General features: G+C 34.4%; 1 protein-coding gene across 7 annotated transcripts in view; it reads left to right on the plus strand.

Moving 5' to 3' along the window:
• Nucleotides 1–22,368, plus strand: part of SESTD1 (SEC14 and spectrin domain containing 1) — a 148,393-nt gene that overhangs the window by 81,533 nt on the left and 44,492 nt on the right. For all 7 annotated transcript variants that reach the window (XM_032407174.1, XM_032407165.1, XM_032407193.1 and 4 more), the window contains 4 exons: nucleotides 7,752–7,865; nucleotides 9,073–9,170; nucleotides 11,347–11,402; nucleotides 12,941–13,152. In XM_032407174.1, the coding sequence (XP_032263065.1) occupies nucleotides 7,752–7,865; nucleotides 9,073–9,170; nucleotides 11,347–11,402; nucleotides 12,941–13,152 (480 nt within the window). The remainder of the gene's footprint in view (nucleotides 1–7,751; nucleotides 7,866–9,072; nucleotides 9,171–11,346; nucleotides 11,403–12,940; nucleotides 13,153–22,368) is intronic.

Here is a 22,368-nt window from a genome sequence, read left to right on the forward strand (position 1 = left end):
AGAAAAACACAGTTTCTTACTTTTACTTGTGCATTTGATTTTCCTCTTTTTGTGAAATCACATTTCTCTGTGATGCTTGCCGGCGCTGGAGTGGAGTTGAGTTGTTTGTTCATTGAAACTTGGTTTGTCATCTTAGAGACAGTTGTAATTTATACACTGCGTTCTGGCAAATAGTGTCATTTTCCAAAGGCAAATGGATACTTAATTCACCTTTGCAAACAGAGTGTACTTAAGCTATGCATGCTTTGGGAGGAGGGCTTTTCTTTCCTTTTATGGATGCCACTCCTGACTCACTTCAAAATGGTGATACTTAGATATTTGGCATTTCATACAAAAAGATTCTTTCCTACTACTGCAAACTCTTCTTAATTTTTCTTCCTTCATTCTATTTGAACATTATCTAACAAAATGAAATCAGTTATTGGTGTTTTGCCAGCTTCCTCTGCACTTCTCCTAGCCCTCACCCTCTTAAGTAAAGATGAAATTATTTCAGTGGAAACAGATATTTCATCACAGTAGATAGTTCCTTAGGTTGTTAATTTTAAGTGGTTGTGATTTTCAGTCTGCTGACTGTTCAGACTGTTATTTAGCATTGAGGTACCTTTGGTGTTGATACAGTCCTATATATCTACGTGGCAGATCTATTTTCACTTTTAACAGCCATTAGTGACTTTTATAATATAGATTGTACAAAATATTTTCTAATGATAAAGTGAGTTTTATGCAGGTGTCTATAATTGTGATATTCCCTTGTTTATTGTCTGTTTTGCATAAGTAAATTTTATGTCATTAAAGAGTAAATCTGTCTATTTGCATTTAAATTGATTTTAGGAATAAAGGTTTTAAAAGAAATATTTGGATACAAGTAAACTTTTGCTACATATAACTGAAAAATTGCAAATTTTCCCTTTGACTTAATTAAACTTGAAATCTGTTACCAATGACTTTAATGTATTTAGGTACTGTAAAATACATATTTCTACATTCTTGTTTATAATATTTATTTTAACTTTTTTTGTGTGTGTGAGACCAGTGTGTGTAAAAAGTGACAAATGCTCTTCATTGGGCAAGATTAAGTCATATATTAGAGAGAATGGCCCAAATTAAATATATAGGATGACAACTCATTAGAATCCTCTTAAGAGCTTAAAGAGACATCATAGATAGTTTAATGCAGATGCCTTCTTTGACAGTTTGGGGAAATAAGCCTGGAGTGATTTCGTTTAGGTTGACTTCTTACAAGGTCAGTGAATTTGTGGCAGAGCTAGGGCACAAACCTGGAGTAATTGGCTCCTAGCTTAGTATCCTTTCAATTATAATGGTGTTTAACCTAAGACAGGAATTTGGAAATCATTTGGCATATTCTAGTAAAACCTTTGTCCCTCTGTGCTATTACATCAAAGGGATGACAACATTTAGATTTAGAGTATTTTTAACAAAGGCTGTAGAAATAAACCAGAAAACTTTAATCTACTTCTTTTTGTGAAAGCATTGCACAACTCTCTCTGGAATACTGCGGAAATAAAAAGCTCATTTCCTTTGTAGAAACATACCTTATTTATCCTTCTATTCTCAGCACTAGAACACATGGCTTCTACTAATAATACTTCTAATAAATAAATTTAACTCCTATTAAATAATGAATGTTGAAGAAATGAATAACACATTAAAAGTTAAATTATAATATAAGGGACATGATAGATTTTTCAAGAGATATTTTTGAGTGCTTAAGTAGACTATTGTGCCAAATAAGGCACAGTAGAAGAGCAGAGACATCATTCATTATATTTTACATTCATTATGTTTTCTATTCAGTTGTCTTTTCAGGACAGAGTGTTCTGGAAATACCTTTTCAGATGTGAATTGGTGCTCAATTTAGCAAAGTAGTTTATTTCCTCATAGAGTAAATACATGTTTCTGTTTCATTGTTGGTGTATATCTAGTTAATAGATTGCTAGGCACTTTGGAGAAAGGAAAAGGCTCTCCCTAGGAGCTGACTGTGTGGACGTGCCTGCCTAGATCCCAGAAGGACTTGCTGGCAGATGAGATCGTTCCTGTGGCCTGACTCCACTTACAGTGACAGTTTAACGTCATGCCTGTCTCTGAGAACTAGTCCAAATAAGCTACATTGGAACAAGAGGATTAAGCTGTCTGTGACAAGTTTTTCAATAAAAGAATAATATTTTTCTGTTCTTTTTATTCTAAGATGTTTATTTTATTTTAAAAAATGTTAAGATGTTTATTTTAATTAGCTCTTATTGTTACCTAAATAGTAAAACAGTGAAATTGAGATATGCTAAACTCATAGAAGAGAGATTACATTAATTGCCATTTAGGCATAATATAGTTTGCTGTTACTAAACTAACCAAAAATGTAATTTGATGTTCTGTATCTTTTCTTTTACTTTTTAAATGGGAAAAAAAGGCATATAAACCCCCTCAGCTTTTCTGTTACTACCATCTCTAGATTTTCCTTTGTTCTCCCTGTAACCTCCCTGAGTGCTGCCTCAGAGAAGTTACTTTCTTGAGTTGGCACTTGAGATCTCATCGTGCCCCCGCTGTTACTTGTTCCCTTCTCTTGATTCTTTCTTGATTCTGTTTTCAGTTTTTAAATATAGTATTTGGTACATATTCTTAAAAATGTGTGTATATACAAAACAATACTAAAACAAACACTTGGATACCCATGACCCAACCTAAGAACCGAAATAGCCATACCTTGAAATAAAGGCATTTATTTGTATTTATCCATCCTTTGTTCATTTTCTCATTGTGTGTGTGTGTGTGTGCGTATTAAAAACTTAAATGTGAAAGACAAAATCTTCAGAAGAAAATAGGGAGTGTTTATCTTTTATTTTTTATATTTATATCTCTAGAGTTGCCATTTAAAGATATAATTTATTACTAAATACTGTATTAGTTTCACTTGTTTTTGAGCTTTTGAAAAATGGTATGATTTTAATGTTCACTGACCTGCTTTTTCTCTCTCATTGTAGGTAGGTTCATGCATATTCTTGCAGTAGATGTAGTTGATTTCATTCTCATTGCGGAAAGTTATTCTTCTGTGTGAATAAAAACAATCCACTTATTCTCTTGTTGATGGACATTTGGGTTGTTTCCATTCTTTTGCCATTATGAATGATATGCTACAAATATTCTTGTACATGTCTCCTGATAAAACATGTATGAGGTTTTCTCTGTTTGCAGCTTATCCAGTTCAGATTTTTAAGATAATGCCAAACTGCTTTCCAAAAAAGCATTCTAATTTATATATCCACTTGTAGTGTCTAAAATTTTCACTGCTCCACAGCCTTGCCTGATACTGGCTAATACTTGATATTTGCAAGTTGTATGGTCTTTTCTTTTCTCAGATTGTCCTTGGGTATCAGTGTTAGTCTCATAATATGAGTTGGGAGTGTTCCCTGCATTTCTGTTCTCTGGAAGCATTTATTTAAGATTGAAATGATCTGGGGGCACGTGAGTGGCTCAGTTGGTTAAGCGTCCACCTTCGGCTCAGGTCATGATCCCAGGATCCTGGGATCAAGCCCCACATCGGGCTCCCTGCTCAGCGGGGAGTGTGCTTCTCCCTCTCCCTCTGCTGCTGCCCCTGCTGTGCTCTCTCTGTCAGATAAATAAATAAAATCTTAAAAAAAAAAAAAATATATATATATATATATATATATATCGCTTAAAAAAAGATTGAAATGATCTGTTCTTTGATTTTTAAAACTTGTAAACTGGCTGGGCATATTCTTTCTGAAAAGATTCATTTAAAAGAGTTTTTATATATATATGTATGTTAGGTTTTTAGTATTTTTATTATAATTATGAACACATAAAAAAGTAAACAAAATATTACAGTTAACTCCAAGCATTCCTATACCCAATTCCAGCATCTATCAAACCATGGTCCATCCTGCCCCATTCTTACCCTTATCCATTTACCTCAAAGAAGACTGGGGATATTATTATAGTGAAGGAAATTGAAGACATTTGAATTTATTTGTAAATATTTTACTATGTGTCTCTAAAACATAAAGATTCTTTTTTTTTTTTTTTAAGATTTTATTTATTTATTTGAGAGAGAGAGAGAATGAGAGAGAGCACATGAGACAGGGGAGGGTCAGAGGGAGAAGCAGACTCCCTGCCGAGCAGGGAGCCCGATGCGGGACTCGATCCAGGGACTCCAGGATCATGACCTGAGCTGAAGGCAGTTGCCCAACCAACTGAGCCACCCAGGCACCCAACATAAAGATTCTTTTAAAAAAGTATAACCCAATACCATTATTATACCTTAAAAGAAACAATTCCTTTTAATATCAAAGAGCTAGTTGGTTTCAAATTTATAATTATTTAATAAATATCATAAAAAGATTGAGCCATATATAAAATATATAAATAATATATTTTAAAACTTATTTATAAATTTATATATAAATTATGCATATACACAGATTGATTGATTGATTTGAATCAGGATCCAAATAGTATTGACATATTGTGATTGGTTGAGATCCTTTTCCAAGTAGATAGGGTCTTAAAATCTTATTAATTTGATTTGATTTGATTGATTATTTACTTCTAACTTAATTTCATTGTGGTGATAGAATATTTTCAGTTAGTGCCTTTGAAATATACCAAGGCTTTCTTTATGGCCTGATACATAGTCAAGTTTTTAAATATTTAATGCTTGCTTGAAAAGGATATGTAATTCTCTTATTATTGGTTGTGGGATTCTACATTTAATTCATTAAATAAAGCTTTTTAATATTAATTTTTCTTTCTCCTTTCTTATGTATTTTTTTTCTTGAAGAGACCAGGTTGTTGTTTGTCTTACAGTTTTTCATTGCAGCAAGCATCTGTGTGGTGTAGTTTAACATATTCTGCTTCCTTTTTGAATCTGTATTTCTATAAATTGATAGTTGGATTTAGACAATTGATTAGATTCATGTTTAATTTTCTTTTCCAAGGTCATTCATTAGTGGTAATGTGTTCCTTGATCATGAAACTCATAATGGTTATCTTTTTTGTGATGCTAGTGGCCCTTTATGTTTAGTGCCTGGATTTAGTAAAGATTTAAAATGATAATGTTCTAGTTCTATTCTTTTTTCATTCACTAGCTGGAACACATCAATAATGAGAAACTTACCTTCATTGTTTGTTTACCCAGTGGTACAGTTTGTATATGAAAGGTGAGATAAATGCCTATTTCCCTACATTTGCTAGCTTTCAATAAAGTAAATTTATTCCCCAGGATAGTCCAGTTATGATCATTTCTTTTGTATCAGTATGAGCTCATTGAATTCAACATACTTAATGTTTCAAAATACGGCATTTATTATTTTTATTGATATGCAAATTTTTCCATCTTTGGCCATTGGAAGGCTTTTCAAGCTTTTTGGCACAACCCAAGTAGTCTTTGATACCTCTGTTGATACCTGGGTGAGAAGATGGTCTAAGCTCATCATGAATGTTTCTAGCCCCAAGATCTGGAATTGGCCATTTCTCCAAGGAGCCCTGATTCCCTTTAGAGGGAAATGGTATTTGGAGGTAACAGTCTGGATGCTAGAGGTGTGCATTTCTACAGAACTGGTCATCCTTTCTAAACTTGTCAGTGGTGAGAACTAGATTTGTGTATGAGAATAGTGTATTTTTATTTAAGATGAAATACATCATGAGTTTAAATGGATACTTCCAACTCAAATTGAAGAGCATAAGGGTAACTTTTCCCCTGCTACATCTTGCTTCTCAAGAATTCCATTTCTCAAGGATCTCAGGAATGGCAGAATTAGAATGTCTTATATTAATCATTTGCTTTCTTCCTCATCAAATGATCTCAGAATAACAATACTAAATTATCACTAAGGGTATGATTACTGAAAATGGAGTCTAGTGATTACTTCATTGGTATAAGTGTTTTGTTTTTTCTTATGCCAATTTTGATAAATGATTTCTTACAGGAATTTGTCCATTTCTTCTAAATTTGCATAGTTATTGACACAAGATTTTTCTGTGTCTGTATTATCTTTTAAACCACTGCTGTCAATGTAGCTGTGTTCTTTTCACTCTTACTGTTATTTATTTGTGCTTTTCTTTATCGTCTCAGAAATTTGTCCGTTTTATTTTAGTTTTTTGGGGGAAAACTTTTGGCTTTATTTCTTATTTTTTCACCTTCTTCCTTCTATTTTCTTTGGATTTATTCTGTTGTTCTCCCACTATTCCCTGACCCCAACTTCTTAAGTAGGTCACTTAATTCATTATTCATTACCCTTTCTTTTCTAATATAAATGTTTAAGGCTTTTAGTTTGGACTTAATGTATTATTATCAATAGCAGTTTGTTATAAGGTTTATTATGATGGATCCATTTTTCACTGATAGTTTTATGAACTTTTGATACCATGTTTTTGGTATCTTACTAAGATGATTTATCCTTCCCCCTTTAGCAAAGCAGTTTGCAGTTTTGGTAATTTCCCCTCATTTAGTGTTTATATTATAACTTCATATATGGTATGGATGTACCCAGTTTTGCATATGGGAATGTTTCTGAATTTTTCTTTTCCTTCTTTCTTTCTCTAGTAGTTTGCCCACAAGTCCTTATGTTGTTTTTGTTGTTGTCTTTTCTCTTAAATTTTTTAAAAAGTGAGATTTATTGAGCAGTAATGTACATGCAGTTATGAGATTTGACCAACATATATAGATATAAATCCTTCCTCATAGTCATGATACCAAAGAATTCCATCATCCCCCAAACCTTTGCACATGCCACTTTGTAGGCTTCCCTTCCAGCATTCTCTCTATGGTGCTGTCTTTTCTTTGTTTTCAGAGTAGGTGATTTTTCTGTGACCTTGGCTCTCAGAGAAAGTTGCACAGAAGTTAAAATTTTATAGATTATCTGGCTTTTGTTATTGTTAGGATGTGAATGGTGCTCTTTCCAGCCGGACACATTAAACATGTTGTTTTACTAGCACATTTTGGGTGGGGGGGAATTAAAATGTCCATGTATCATTTTTGCATTAACATTACCATTTGAATATCTTTCTCTCACACATATATTTTCTTTTATATTCCTGTATATCCTCATTGAAATTTTATTTAGTGCACAGTGATCTGTTAGGTCATTCTATAATTTGTATTTAAAATATTTTAAAGTTCAGTGTTAAAAGATTATCACCTTAATATGTGAATTTCAAGTTTATGAATTCTCTGACCTCCCTGCTTTTTAGTTCTGATTTTCAAATTAAATATTAGTATATGTTATCCTGAGTTTTACTCTACTATTACAGGACATGTTTTGTTAATACATAATCAAAAAATTTTATAGAAACTTTAAAGTGTGTACTTTTTTGATTGCCAGATTTATTATTATTTGTGCTTATCTTCTTATTATAATTAGCTAATTTTAAGGCTAATTTTTTTGCTGAATACATTGTATCAAAGGAACTGATTTTTATTATCAAAAAGTTATTAATATTGATAAAATTTTGAAAATATTTCATCTCAGCTGTGTCTCATTTTTTAAAATGTGGTATTATATATGGTTTATAATAGCTTATTAGCAGATATCCACAATTTTTGAATTGATTTTAAATGCTTCTATTAATGTATTAAATCTTGTATTAATTAAATACATGATAATATATCATCATTTTGGAAACAGTGTTGCATATTTTAACCTGATTTTACCTCCTTATTGCTTTCATGGCCATTAACATTGGCTTACTAAATGATTCTTTTCTTTTTACTTTTATAGGTTATTTTAGTGTCTGCCAATAAATTGACTCGTTATATAGAACCATGCCAGTTAACAGAAGATTTTGGTGGGAGTCTCACCTATGATCACATGGACTGGTTAAATAAGAGACTGGTTGGTATATTACAGTGAGATAAAAATGTTATTACATACAAATAAGACATATTTTGGTAACTTTATCATTTTAATTAACTAACATGTAGATTGTTCTTTGTTACAAAAAAAAAATATAGTGCCTACCACATGATAGCATAATGCTTGAAGGCAAATACTCTGCAGACTCGTAAGTGCTTGCTTTTGCTATTGTCATTTGTAGCAGTATTTCTAGTCAAAATTGTGAATATTTTAGTTGAATGACAGAGTAGCATAATTTCCTGAGAGGTAATCTAGTTGATGTACCATTTTCAGAGAGGATATTTAAACATCAGTTTGAGTTGAAGAGCAGTTTGACAGGTTAAGGTTTTCATTTCTGAAAATGTATCTTTGGCCAGACTGAAGTCAACTCCTCTGCATGCTATGGCATTGTTTAATTGAACTACTGGGGACTAAAAGAACAACTTCTATTAACTCCGCTTAGATTACAGTTATTCTTTGAATGACATGGGAGTTGGGGGCACTAACCCTCCCCAGAGCTGAAAATCTGTATATAACTTTTGACTTCCCAAAAACATGTTCAAGAGTCAACTGTATAAGCTTAACTTTATTGAAGAATAATAAACTTGGGTATTTCAGAATGGATAACCGATTTTCATCATATTTGGACAGTTATATCAGACAAATGAGTGTCCCCTATATTATAAACAGACTTGCCCAAATCCCTTTTTAGAAATATTTTAAGAAGCCATGTTAAAGTTATAACTAGTTTATTTTTATGCTACATGCTTATATATAAAACTCTTTAGTATATGCAACCAGTGTGGATTAGTGATAGAAAAACATAAAGAAATGTTCTGTAACGGGAATTAGAAGATTAATACTGGTCTAAATCATGTTCATGTAGTTTAAACCGTTACTAGTGCAGATGTTTCTTCATAAAACACAGGAATCAAAATAAACTTGTCTGAGGAATAAAAATAATTTCTTATTCTATTTAAATTTTAAAAATTTCTTATCCATTGAAACTATTCATTGTTCTGGAAGGGGGGTTTTGTCTTCTGTCCTTTAAGTTGTTGTGCACTGGTGGTTGAATTGTAGTAAGTGACATCAAGAGAGGAAAAGGGAATTCTGCCTGGCTAATTGTATTCTGCTTAACTGAAAATCCTTATGTAAACATTAACTTTTAAGATTATTCTTAATATGTTAACAAAATCTCATATTGTAGGTTTTTGAGAAGTTTACAAAAGAATCTACATCATTACTAGATGAACTTGCTTTGATTAACAATGGAAGTGATAAAGGCAATCAGCAAGAGAAAGAAAGGTAGGTGGCTGGTGTCTTGGAGTTATACCTTTGCAAAGCTATGATTAACCTGATGAAGAATACCTCTATTAATGCAAGCTAAAAGAAGTAAGGTGTAAGCAATTCTCCAGTCAAAATTGACATACAAAAGTTGAATTAAATTTATTTATTAATTCATGAGAATTTGCTTTACATGTAAAATTTCTTGATTTGAATCAAAGTTTCTCTACAAAGACTTTTTGACGAATAAAATGCATTTACCTTAAAAATTCATTTGCAAGAACACGTTTTCAAAATGAAACCGTTTTCTTTTTAGAGTTCTACTTTGCTTGTGAAGACTATGGGAAAGATTGCAGCTTGAAATAAAATTATTATAACCTTATTTAAATATCTCTTAAATGCCTAACTTCTAGAACTCCTAGGTCCTTATAAAATATGTGATATCTATGAGTTCAACTTGGAGAATTTAGTGTTTATGACACTGGATGAAGTAATTGTTCAGTTGTATTATCTAAATATAACTATCTAGATTTATCATTTTAACGGATTCCATTGAACTTTACAAGCTTAACAATTTTCAGTTTTTTGTTGGTAAGCCAAATCCCTCTCCCCAGGTTAAAAGCTCCTTAGGAAGCAAATTAATCCTTTCTGGTCTCTCAACAAAGTGGTTACTAGAACAGTAATTTTTCATTAGGAAATTTGAAAGGATCAACACTCATCCTTGCCTATGTCTTTTGAATCGGACCTTAAAAATATAATGGAACCTTGATAAAATGCATCTTGTTATTCCTTGAATACAAATATAGTCACATACCAGTTTATAATAAGGTAAGAGGGATATGAGAAGGTCACAGTTTAACACCAAGTCTTGATTAAAGCAAAGTGAAAATGTGAAAACAAATGGTTTGAATGAAATCAAGTTACAGTCACAGGAAGCACTTAGGAACATTACTGTCCTGTAGATACCATATAAAAATATAAAATGTAAAATTTTGACATGCACGTAAATGTGTGTATAGATAACTCATACACTCTATGCTATGGTTTAAGAATTGAAAACGTCACACAAGTTGGTTGACAAAAATTAGCCAAACCTCTTGCTTTCTGAGTAGCCCAGCAGAGTAAGTTTGATGCTTCTTAAAGTCATTTTCCTCAGGAAAGACATCCTCAGAGGGTCCCTGTAGAAAATTAGTTCATGGTCACAGCTTAATGCTGTTTACCATGTTTCCCTCTCTGAGAATGACTGTGAACATTTACAGATTACAGGTCTGAGAAAGCATTGCAGTAAAGAAACATGTTTCCTGTACTGACATGCTGGCAGGACCCCTTTTTCTCCATCTAATAATATCTTGTTCAGTGTTTTGGGAAACACTTTGGGAAATGCTGGTTTGCATGACTACATGAAGTATCAAATAAAATCTTGTATTTGCCAGTTCCTCCCCAAGGAACTCAAGTGTTATTACTTAGTCTCTTTTAAATCCCAGATAATAAAGTCCCTCCACTTGAAATTTTCATCACCTTTTTAATGTCATTACTCCAGAAGCATCCAGGCTACACAAGAGGCGAGGGCCCAGATGAATCGACAAAAGTGAAAGATTTAGAGCAGGACCGGTCAATTACAGCAGCAAGGTCCTAGGCTTTGATTTGCCATGTGCTCTGTCTTTCCTTCATCTTCTACTTCCCATATGTGTTTAAAAAAATACAGAGCATGGTCCAACTGCAAATGAAACACAATTAGTTCAGGGAGGAGAGTACAACTGCTTAGGGATGCACATGCACATGAATATCAGAGACTATTCGTAGCTCTCAAGGTTGCTGTAGATAAGTAACGCTTAATTGGAGGATGGCTCCATGCATTTTTAATGTTAACATTTCTGGGTTATTATATAGTTACACATTTCATTTTGGAATAAATATGCAGTGGGAAAATACTAAAATGGATTCCTTCGATATAGTTGAAATACTACTATAATAATAAACTATCTGTGATTTTCACATATTTTTTTTTTTTTTTTTTGGCTACTAGTGTTTAATTATCTCTAATTGGTTTCTTAATGCTTAAGGGCATTAGCCTGGTAGAATAGTGTGCTTCAGATTTCCACACCATATGCTCCTGTTTTGATGCACATACATAAAGGATTTTCTTTGTATAGATAAAAATACAGTTTTTAAAAATTATTCTTGTGGTGTTTGGCAGGTCTGTGGATTTAAACTTTCTTCCATCAGTTGATCCTGAAACAGTTCTTCAGACAGGTAAGGTAAAAAAAAGTGTTTATCACTGATAATAATCCAATAAGCCAATCATATATTGATTGGTTCATGAAATAAAAATTGATTAAACATGTATTATGTGGTAGAAACTCAAGGGGAATTTTAAAATTGGTCTTTGGTTTAACCTAACAGTGTGTTAATATACTTTACAGTATTTTTGGAAAGTATTAATAATGATAAACTGTTAAATTATTTCTCCCTTGAAATACTTGTATTTGTTTCAATTTGAAGAATTCTGAATATCTTCATTGTATTGATTCCATTATACTGTTTTCAATGATATTGATCTTACTTCCTTAGAGAACAAAGAAATAATTGTAATCTATGAATTCCTACATGTTGAGCAGGTACAGTGGACTGTCAGTAAAAATATGGCTTGCTGTAGGTTTAAAATTTAATTCCATGGTTATATTTAACATTTTGAAAGCTACTGAAGCCCTTGAATTAAGAAGCTTTTTAAATTTGTATTTTGAAATTAACTTTATATGCCAGTAAGTTCTTTTTTTAGATGCTGTTGACTCTTAGAATAGGGATAAAAAGAGAGTAAACAAATGGAGAGGTTTAGAACGATTTTGGGTATTTTTTAGAAATTGGAATTACCTTCAAATCATGATAAAACTTCTGTTTCTAAATATTGAAAGCCATTTAACTTTAGGACATTTTTCTGAATAAAGATGAAGAGAATTTAAGTATCTGCATATATTTTTGGTCCTTAAGTAATAATTGGAATAGTATTATCCTGGAAAAACAGTTTGCGATTTATTCACTTTTAAAATTCCAGTTTTAGATGTTGCATATTCTGCAATTTTAATTTCTCATGCATGAATGGATTTTCTTACATGAGTTTGCTATATGAGTAACATTGAAGTTCTTAGACTAGTGTAGTCCCTCATGATTCACTTAATATTTTGTAGAGATTCCTTAAATAGAGACTATTTAAATTTTATTTCTTACCAGTAATAAAACTTTCTCCCTTTAATCATACATTGTTACACTGTCAACTTTTGTTTTAGATACTATGATTAAGGGTATGGATTAATACTGAAATCCTACAACATCCTGCTTAGTATTGATTAGTACCATCAAATGGAACATACTAGTTAGTACCATACTAGACAGAAATCCCAGAGTGTAATTGTGCTCTACAGGGAAAGAGGATTGGTTGGCACAATTTCCTAAATAATGAATCCACCAATAACAAGAATGTGATGACAGATAGATATAGAAAAAAAAATATGCCGTATATTTACTAACTAGTGTAGCATATGTAGTATATACATTCATGATATATATGATATATAGCATTTAAATATACTGCGTAGTTATATACTAAAATATGCTATTTCCTATTTATTTCTATATATATTTAAAAATTGCATTTCAGTAATTATGACCTAGTAGATAGTTAGGCAGACATATAGGCAGATAGGTTCTAAAAATAAGGGACTAAAATTGAGATTGAGAAGTAAGAATTGTATTTCTTTATGGATATTAATTATAAGTATCTTTCATTCGTAAAGGGCATGAATTGTTGTCCGAATTACAGCAGCGTCGATTTAATGGCTCAGATGGAGGGGTCTCATGGTCTCCTATGGATGATGAACTGCTGGCCCAGCCACAGGTTATGAAATTACTAGATTCGCTGCGAGAACAGTATACTCGCTACCAGGAAGTTTGTAGGCAACGTAGTAAGCGTACACAGTTAGAGGAGATTCAGCAGAAGGTGATGCAGGTAGGTGTCTGATTTGAATATATTTAACTTTTAAAAATTCTAAATGTTAGGGTTTTTAAAAAATAATTTCTACTGGGTGACTGATTTTATAGTAAGCCTTATTACACTGTATAGAGAATCTGAGTCCTATCAAAACAGACTAAAACTATTTTATGTACATTTTTACAAATAGTATTTTCATTAAAACTGGATTATTTCTACAGTGATGACATTGAGCATTCATCTCACTCTATCATTATGAACTTTAAAAGTAACTAGTTGCTGGAAAATATCATCTGTGGTCTCTGTATTCTTGCAATAAAATTTCATTATTGATAACTGATTTATTCTTAATTTCTAATAACTTGTTAGGTTTTTTTTTTAATTTAGGCATTATGAAGAGTTTTTCTTTCCTAGCAAAATGATGACATATAATATAAGGAATTTTAACATTAAATTTCATTATTTTTTGATGCTGATAGAAACCTTTAATGTATTTAATACTTAGGAAGTTTTAGTTCCTTTGAGAGTTGATTTTTATAAAACAGTTGGCTAAAAATACTAAAGCTCAATACTACGACATTTCTGTTACTTAGACCACATTCTGATTTTCCTCTGTTGAATTAAGAAATAAATATTAAATATTTTACTTAAGAAATCCAGCAGTGAAATGTAGAAGACATTGTCCTAGATTTTCTATAGAATATAAAGGTAGATTTGGTTTTTGCTATCATTAAGCTAAGGGGATAAAGTCCTAAGTGTTAAAGGGGATGACAGAAGTGTTGTGGGCATTTACAGGAGGGGTTGTTCCCCGGGCTGCAGGTAATCTAGGAAGATTTAGCAGAGGAGGTGTAGTAGTTGAGCTTTTTCTCCAAGAATGTGTAAAGATTTCACCAGGAACCTCTTTTAAGTTTTAAAGAAGAATTGGCATTTTATGCAGAAGAAAGAACAGCATAAATAAACACTAGCAGCATGAAATCCCAAGCTCTGTAAGGCACCATGGGACATTTTTGGCCTTTGAATCATAAAACATGGTCAGCAAGTATGATCTAAATCCCAGTTCCTCCACTTACTTACTGTGATCATGGTCACTTTATTTGCCCATCTGCGCCTCAACGGACTTCCTTCTTTTTTAACATCTCTCTCTTTCCCTTCCTCCCTTCTTTCATTAACCGAAACAAGGGTAACAAGACCTCTTTTGAAAGGTTTGTTGAAAGAATCCAGTGCTTGATTAATGGTATCAATTTATATTCTTTGTACTAGGCTCTAGTCTATAAGTCTGGTCCCATTGTTGGCTAGCTTTTCCTATAAAATAGGGCCAAATAGTAAATGTTTAGGCTTTGTGGACGGTACAATTCTTACAGCTATGGCTGTTAAACTCTGCTGTTGTAGTGTGTAGACATCATATAAACAAGTGTGTGTGGCTGTGCTAAAATAAAATTTTATTTGCAAAAATAATGGGTAGTCAGAATTGGCCTACAGGCAGTAGTTTGCTGACCCCTGACTAGAACATCAGGGTGTTAGAGTAGAAAAGCCTTCAGAGGAAGGAAGAAGTTGGATCATGGAAGATCTTGAATTCCAGGCAAAAAGATTTAGTCTTTCTCATGATAGCCACATATACACTAAAGATATAGCCACATATACACTAAAGATTTCTAAGCATACATTAATTGTAGATAACTTTTTCTTTGTAATATATTTATAAGTTATAGATAGTATTAAACCCAGGTAAACTTCAGCCAAGTAGCTTGAGAGTATCTTTGAAAACCATAAATATAGAATAGCATAGTGATATACAAGTCACTTACATGATCTGGGTCCACCTTTTTCTACTATTTCCAAGTTGTTTACTTTCTCAGGAAGGAAATATAACTTCTCAGTGCCCTAGCTTCCTCCTCAGTAAACTGAAGACGACAACAACAACAATAATAATAATAATAATACCTACTTAATAGGGCTGCTACAAAGATTAAAGAAAATAATGTTTATAAAATATTTAATGCTTAGCATATAATGAATTTTCTATAAATAATATCTGTTACTTGCTCACTCATTCAAAAAATGAATGTCTACAATGGGACTTTGGGCTAGGTAGAATATAATGGTAAGAATAGACTACGTTCTCACTTTTATGGTGCATGATTACATAATTACACAAATAGTTGTAAAATTGCAGTTGTGCCAAGTCCCAAGAAGAAAAGTGGTGGGAGTAAGGGTAAGAAGAAAATATCAGAGGGGCGCCTGGTGGCTCAGTTGTTAAGCACCTGCCTTGGGCTCAGGTCATGGTCCCAGGGTCCTGAGATCGAGCCCCACATTGGGTTCCCTGCTCCCTCTCCCATTCCCCCTGCTTGTGTTTCCTCTCTCGCTGTGTCTCTCTCTGTCAAATAAATAAATAAAATCTTTAAAAAAATAAGAAAAGAAAATATCAGAGATGAATCGTTTTTCTGACTTGCAAGACTTGATGGGTGGTCTTGTTGTTCAGTTAGGAAACACTGGACAGGATTTGGGTTTGGGTGTGGGTGGAAAAGGGTATGGAGAATCATGAGTTTGGTTTTAGACATGTTGAATTTTTTTTTAATTTAAATTTTAGGTAATGAACATACAGTGTAATTTTGGTTTCTGGAGTAGAATTCAGTGATTCATCTGTTATATAAAACACCCAGTGCTCATCACAACAAGTGCCCTCTTTAATACCCATCCCCCATCTAGCCCATCCCCCACCCACTTCCCTCCATCAACCTTTAGTTTGTTCTCTATTGTTAAGAGTCTCTTATGGTAGCTTCCCTTTCTCCTCCCCCCCCCCATATGTTCATCTGTTTTGTTTCTTAAATTCTGCATGTGAGTGAGATCATATGGTACTTTTCTCTGACATCTTTCACTTAGCGTAATACACTCTAGTTCCATCCATGTCATTGCAAATGGCAAGATTTCATTCTTTTTGATGACTGAGTAATATTCCAGTGTGTGTGTGTGTGTGTGTGTGTGTGTGTACGTACACACATACCACATCTTTTTTTTTTTTTTAAGATTTTATTTCAGAGAGAGCAGAGAGAGAGAGTGCACACAAGCGGCAGTGGGGGGAGGAGCAGGGAGGGGTGGAGAGAGAGGAAGAAACAGACTCCCTGCTGAGAGCCCTGGGATCATGGTCTGAGCTAAAGGCAGATGCTTAACTGAACTGAGCCACCCAGGCACCCCTATACTACATCGTCTTTATCCATTCATCTGTCGATGGACATTTGGGCTCTCTTCATAGTTCGGCTATTGTTGATAATGCTGCTATAAACATTGGGGTGCATGTACCCCTTCAGATCACTATGTTTGTATCCTTTGGGTAAATACCTAGTAGGGCAGTTGCTGGGTCATAGGGTAGTTCTATTTTTAACTTTTTGAGGAACCTCCATACTGTACTCCAGAGTGGCTACACCAGTTTGCATTCCCACCAACAGTGCAAGAGGGTTCCCCTTTCTCTGCATTCTTGCCAACACGTGTTGTTTCTTGTGTTGTTAATTTTAGCCATCCTGACAGGTGTGAGATGGTATCTCATCGTGGTTTTGATTTGTATTTCCCTGATGATGAGTGATGTTGAGCGTCTTTTCATGTAGCTGTTAGCCATCTGGATGTCTTTTTTGGAGAAGTGCCTATTCATGTCTTCTGCCCATGTCTTGATAGGATTATTTGTTCTTTGGGTATTGAGTTTGATAAGTTCTTTGTAGATTTTGGAAACTAACCCTTTATCAGATATGTCATTTGCAAATATCTTCTCCCATTCTGTAGACCACCTTTTAGTTTTGTTGTTTCCTTTGCCATGTAGAAGCCTTTTATCTTGATGAAGTCCCAATAGTTCATTTTTGCTTTTGTTTCCTTGCCTGTGGTGATGTGTCTAGTAAGAAGTTTCTGTGTCTAAGGTTGAAGAGGTTTCTGCCTGTGTTCTCTAGGATTTTGATGGTTTCCTGTGTCACATTAAGGTTTTTCATCCATTTTGAATTTATTTTTGTGTATGGTGTAAGAAAGTGGTCCAGTTTCATTCTTCTGCATGTTGTTTAGACATGTTGAATTTGAGGTGACTTTGAGACACTAAGAGAAAATATGGAAGGGTAGTCCCAAACAGGTCCAGAAATCGGAGAAGTCTGGGCTGGTGACATACTTGTGTGTCATCATGTATGAATGGCAATTAAAAGCATTGATGTGGGTGAGAATTGACCAAGGAAAGTCCTGAGAGTAGGTGAAAAGAGGGCTTTTTAACTGAACTTTGAGAAACTCCAGCATTTAATGACAAGATAGAGGAGGATACTCCTGAAAAGAAGACAGTGAAGGGTTGGCCAGAGATGGAGGAGAAAAGTGTGAAGAGTTCTGTGTCATGGAAGCCAGGGGAAGCATTTCAGGATGGAGTTGGGAACCCTGTAGAATGCTGCTGAAGGATCAAATGAGAGAATAGCTTAACATGTCCATTAGAATGTACAAGATCGAGGTCACTGAGCATGGAGTGGCAGGGCTGGAAGCACATTGGAGTGAATTTGGAATGACAGTGAAGTGTGGTGAAGGAGACACTGAGTATAGACAACTTGTTGAGAATTTGTCTCTGAAGGAAAGATGAGAAATAGGGATGCCTAGAAGTGGTAGAAAAGGGTGGTATTAGTTTGCTAAGGCTGCTGTAATCAAGTACCATAGCCTGGGTGGCTTAAACAACAGAAACTTGTTTTTCCATGGTTCTGAAGGCCAGAAGTCTAAGATCAGGGTGTTAGCAAGGTTGATTCCTTCTGAAGGCATTGAGGAAAGAATCTGTCCCAGACTCTTGGCTTGTTGATGCTCCATCTTATTTCTGTATCTTTACATTATCTTTCCTCTGTACCTTTCTGTGTCCAAATTTCCTCTCCTTTTAAGGACACCAGTCATATTAGGGTCAACTCTAACAACCTCATTTTTTTAATTAATTAATTAATTTATTTATTTTCAACCTCAGTCTAATTGCCTCTTAAAAGAAAGACCCTATCTTCAGATAAATAGGACTACATTCTGAAGTACTGAGGCTTAGCACTTCAACATACGGATTTGGAGGAGGACAACACAACAGCCCACAACAGGGTTCAGATATAATTTTGTTCTGTTTTTCTTTTTAAAGTAATACTGAAAACTTGCAGAAGTTTAAAGACCAGTGGGAAATATCTATTTGGAAGGAGGGGTTGAATGTACAGGAGAGAAAGGAAATTTAGTACTATCAAGTTCCTCACAAGGCGGAAGTGAATCGATTCCAAAGGACAGTGTTAAAGGGATTAGTGTTAGCATGGAACAGGGAGAACTCCATCGTAACAGGAGGAATGATGGGTAGGATGTATCCACAGGTGTCTCCATGTGTAAGTCAGACGTGAAGATGAAGGGGTTCCTATGTGGTGTGTTCCTTTTTTCTATAAAGTAAGAGAAAAGGTCATCTTCTTAGTGGTACAGGTTTGAAGGTGAGGTGGGTGGTGGTGGTTGAAGAAGATGAGGTTAAAATTAGAGAGGATTCAGTGTTTTCTTTGTGGGGATTGGAAGTATAAAATACCACAGAAATGTAGTTGTATTTTTAGGTAGTGTTGATCTTGGATTTATGGTGGAAACTTTCTGGCATGTGTGACCTTATCAGTTAATGGCTGGATGTTGAAGTGATGTGGGTGATGGGATTCGTCCAGCATTTGTGCCTTGCAACATGGGATCAGTGAGTATGGTTAAAAAAAAAAGTGGCAAAGGAGTTAATGGCAAATGCATTTTTGAAATGATGGACCAGCTCAGTTGGATAAAGAAACTAGAGAAGGGAGAAGATAATGATGATATTTGTGATGTTGATGATGGTAACGAGATTATTGTTAAAAACAAATAACCTTTATTACAATTCATTGTCTTTGAGTGTTACACGTTAGTTGGTTAGAACATTAATCTTCATCATATAATGGTTCCTGCCCTCTCTTTTTCACAGGTCACATTTTAGGCAAAGATCTATTTCCCTTGCCAGAATGATTACTTAAATTTAGCTATATAGTGAATGTGTATTGATCCTGTCAGCATCCACAGAGCATAAACTGCACTGTCTTTAATCTTGCAAATTTGGGGAAAATGAAAAAAATTTGTTTATATAAAGATAATCATAAAGTTGGTTATCAGGACTTATGTTAAATTAGTGAAAACTGAATTTTTCCAAATTTCTTCTTTACTGTCTTATCACTGAAAGCATAATGAAAGAGAAATCAGGGGCATCTGGGTGGCTCAGTCAGTTAGGCATCTGACTCTTGATTTCGGCTCAGGTCATGATCTCAGGATCCTGGGATAGAGCCCCGAGTTGGGCTCCGTGCTCAGTGGAGAGTCTTCTTGAGGATTCTCTCTCCTTCTCCATCTGCTCCTGCCCCCTGCTCGCATTTTCTCTCTCTTTCTCTCAAAGAAATAAGTCTTAAAAAAAGAAAAGAAATCAGTAGCTCTAATAGATAAGCTATATGATAAGTAATAACCATTAAAATTATCATTTATTCCCCATTTATTCCCAGTTTAAATCAATGGCATTAGAGTTTATGTGGTATGCAGAGGTTCTCCATGCTGCAGCTGCTATATTTAAAAATTAGATTTTCATGGATTTCTAGGTGGGAGACAGTGCTACTTCATTGAAATATGCTGTCGTTATTCTCATTATTTACTGTGGCAGTAATTACAGCCAGCATTACAGATGTTATTTCTAGAATCATCCATGTGCTTTTCTTCCTTTGTACAAAGGAATCATAGATGCAAAATAGGATACACTCTGAGTTGCGTAAGGATACAGCTGGAAGCTGTGCTTCCAGTTGCCCCGATTCTTTCTTCAGGTCAGACGCTTGACATTTGCTTAACATGCCCTTCTGCCTGGTTTGACCCCACATTCTTCCAGATATTCTCTCATGAAGTCTTTAGAAATCAGCCTGGCTAGGAAACAATGTTGTATAGTCACATGCATTTTTGGCATCTGCAGATATTTGTCATGGTAGATTTTAAGAGCCCATCTCCAAGGTTATACTTTGCATATAAATGTAGCCATTTGAGGGGTCACATTGATATGGATTGGGCACGAAACTGCTTTTGCAGTAAGTTAATACTCAGATTGACTGAGCAAGATGTCCTGATTAAAATTAAGTTTTATAACCTAGTTTGGCAAACTACCATCATTAATGCATTTAAATAGACTTGTTTACTGGGGCGTCAGCCTCAATTTGCATCATTTTTATTAGAAATAGTCATACAGGGGCGCCTGGGTGGCTCAGTCGTTAAGCGTCTGCCTTCAGCTCAGGTTATGATCCCAGGGTCCTGGGATCGAGCCCCACATCGGGCTCCCTGCTCCGCGGGAAGCCTGCTTCTCCCTCTCCCACTCCCCCTGTTTGTGTTCCCTCTCTCGCTGTGTCTCTCTCTGTCAAATAAATTAAAAAAAAAAAAAAGAAAAGAAAGAGTCATACATTTACTGTGTCTACATTACTGATGTTGCACACTAAGGAAAATTACTTTCAGCATACATTAAAACTATATGTGTACTTGACTATGAAACTGGTTATTTGCACCAAGAGTATGTCTTTGCTTTATTGAAAATTTATTTTTCAATTTATGGCTCTTTGAAAGTTCCATGCTAATGAGTTGTTTTTCCCCGGGTATCATGATTTATATTAACCTGCTTCTTTTGTTTGTAGAATACTCTGAAGTCAGAGCTTAAATGTTTAAATAATATTTTAGGTTTTAAAAAATAAAATATAACACATTATTAATTAAAAACTTTTGAGATGCTTTTATTCCATCCTTAGTTTTAGAATTTAGATATTTCTAGTGAAATAATTATATTATTTAAAATACTTAGAAGCCGGTGCGTCTAGTGGCGCAGTCCGTTAAGTGTCTGACTCTTGGTTTCTGCTCAGGTTGTGACCTCAGGGTTGTGAGATGTCGGGCTTCATGTTGAGCCAGAGTCTGCTTAAGACTTTCTCTCCCTCACCCTCTGCTCCTCCCCCCCACACTGTTGTGCTCTCTCTCTCAAGTATGTAAATCAGTAAATCTTTAAAAGAAATAAAATACTTAAAAGCCATTGTATATTTGTCTTTATATCTGTATTCATAATAAATAGCCATAAATGAGACTTGAGTTCCATAAAGGAAATGGAAAATGATTTCACAATGTTTACATAAGCTTCCTTAAAACTTATACTTTTTATTTCCATTTTTTCCCCCAAAGATTTTATTTATTTATTTGAGAGACAGAGAGAGAAACTATGAGCCAAGGTGGGGCAGAGGGAGAGGGAGAGGGAGAAGCAGACTCCCCACTGAGCGACAACGGGCTCAATTCCAGGACCCGAGATCACAACCTGAGCCAAAGGCGGATGCTTAACTGACTGAGCCACTCAAGAGCCCTCACTTTTTATTTCCATTTTAAAAAATGTTGAATAAAACAGTTCAGGGACTTCCTTAAGAAACTTTTACTTACTGTAAAATGCAGATGTGAGACAAACTTTATGAATACTGAATGGACACACATCAGTAAGAGGATAAAAATCAAATGGTCATTTCAGTAGATGCAGAAAAAGCATTTGACAAAGTACAACATCCATTCATGATAAAAATCCTCAACAAAGTAGGTCTAGAGGGAATATACCTCAACATAATGAAGGCCACATATTAAAAACCCATAACCAACATCTTACTCAAGTATGTGTGCTTTTACCCTAAGATCAGGAACCCCTACGGTCCAACAATCAAGACTCCTGGGTATTTATCCAAAGAATATGCAAATGCTAATTCAGAGCAATATATACACACCTATGTTGATTGTAGCTTTATTTACAATAGCCAAATTATGGGAAGAGCCCAAATGTACATCAACTGATGCATGTATAAAGAAGGTGTGGTGTATAGATATACACAATATATTACTACTCATCCATCAAAAAGAATGAACTCTTGCCATTTGCAACGACATGGATAGAGCTAGAGAGTATAATGCTAAAGCGAAATAAGTCAGTCAGAGAAAGACAAATACCATATGATTTCACTGGTATGTGGAATTTAAGAAACAAAACAAATGAGCAAAGGAGAAAAAAGCAAGTCAAGAAACAGACTTTTAACTGTAGAGAACAAAACTGATGGTTACCAGGGCGGGTGGGGGGGTGCAAAAAATGGTGGGAATTAAGGGGTACACTTACCATGATGAGCAGTGAATAGTGAATAGACAGAAGGAGCTATGCTTTTTCCTTCAGAAAAGTGGGAAAAG

The sequence above is a fragment of the Phoca vitulina genome, unplaced genomic scaffold (genome assembly GCF_004348235.1).
Source record: "Phoca vitulina isolate PV1807 unplaced genomic scaffold, GSC_HSeal_1.0 scaffold1, whole genome shotgun sequence".
In the NCBI taxonomy this organism is placed as follows: domain Eukaryota; kingdom Metazoa; phylum Chordata; class Mammalia; order Carnivora; family Phocidae; genus Phoca; species Phoca vitulina.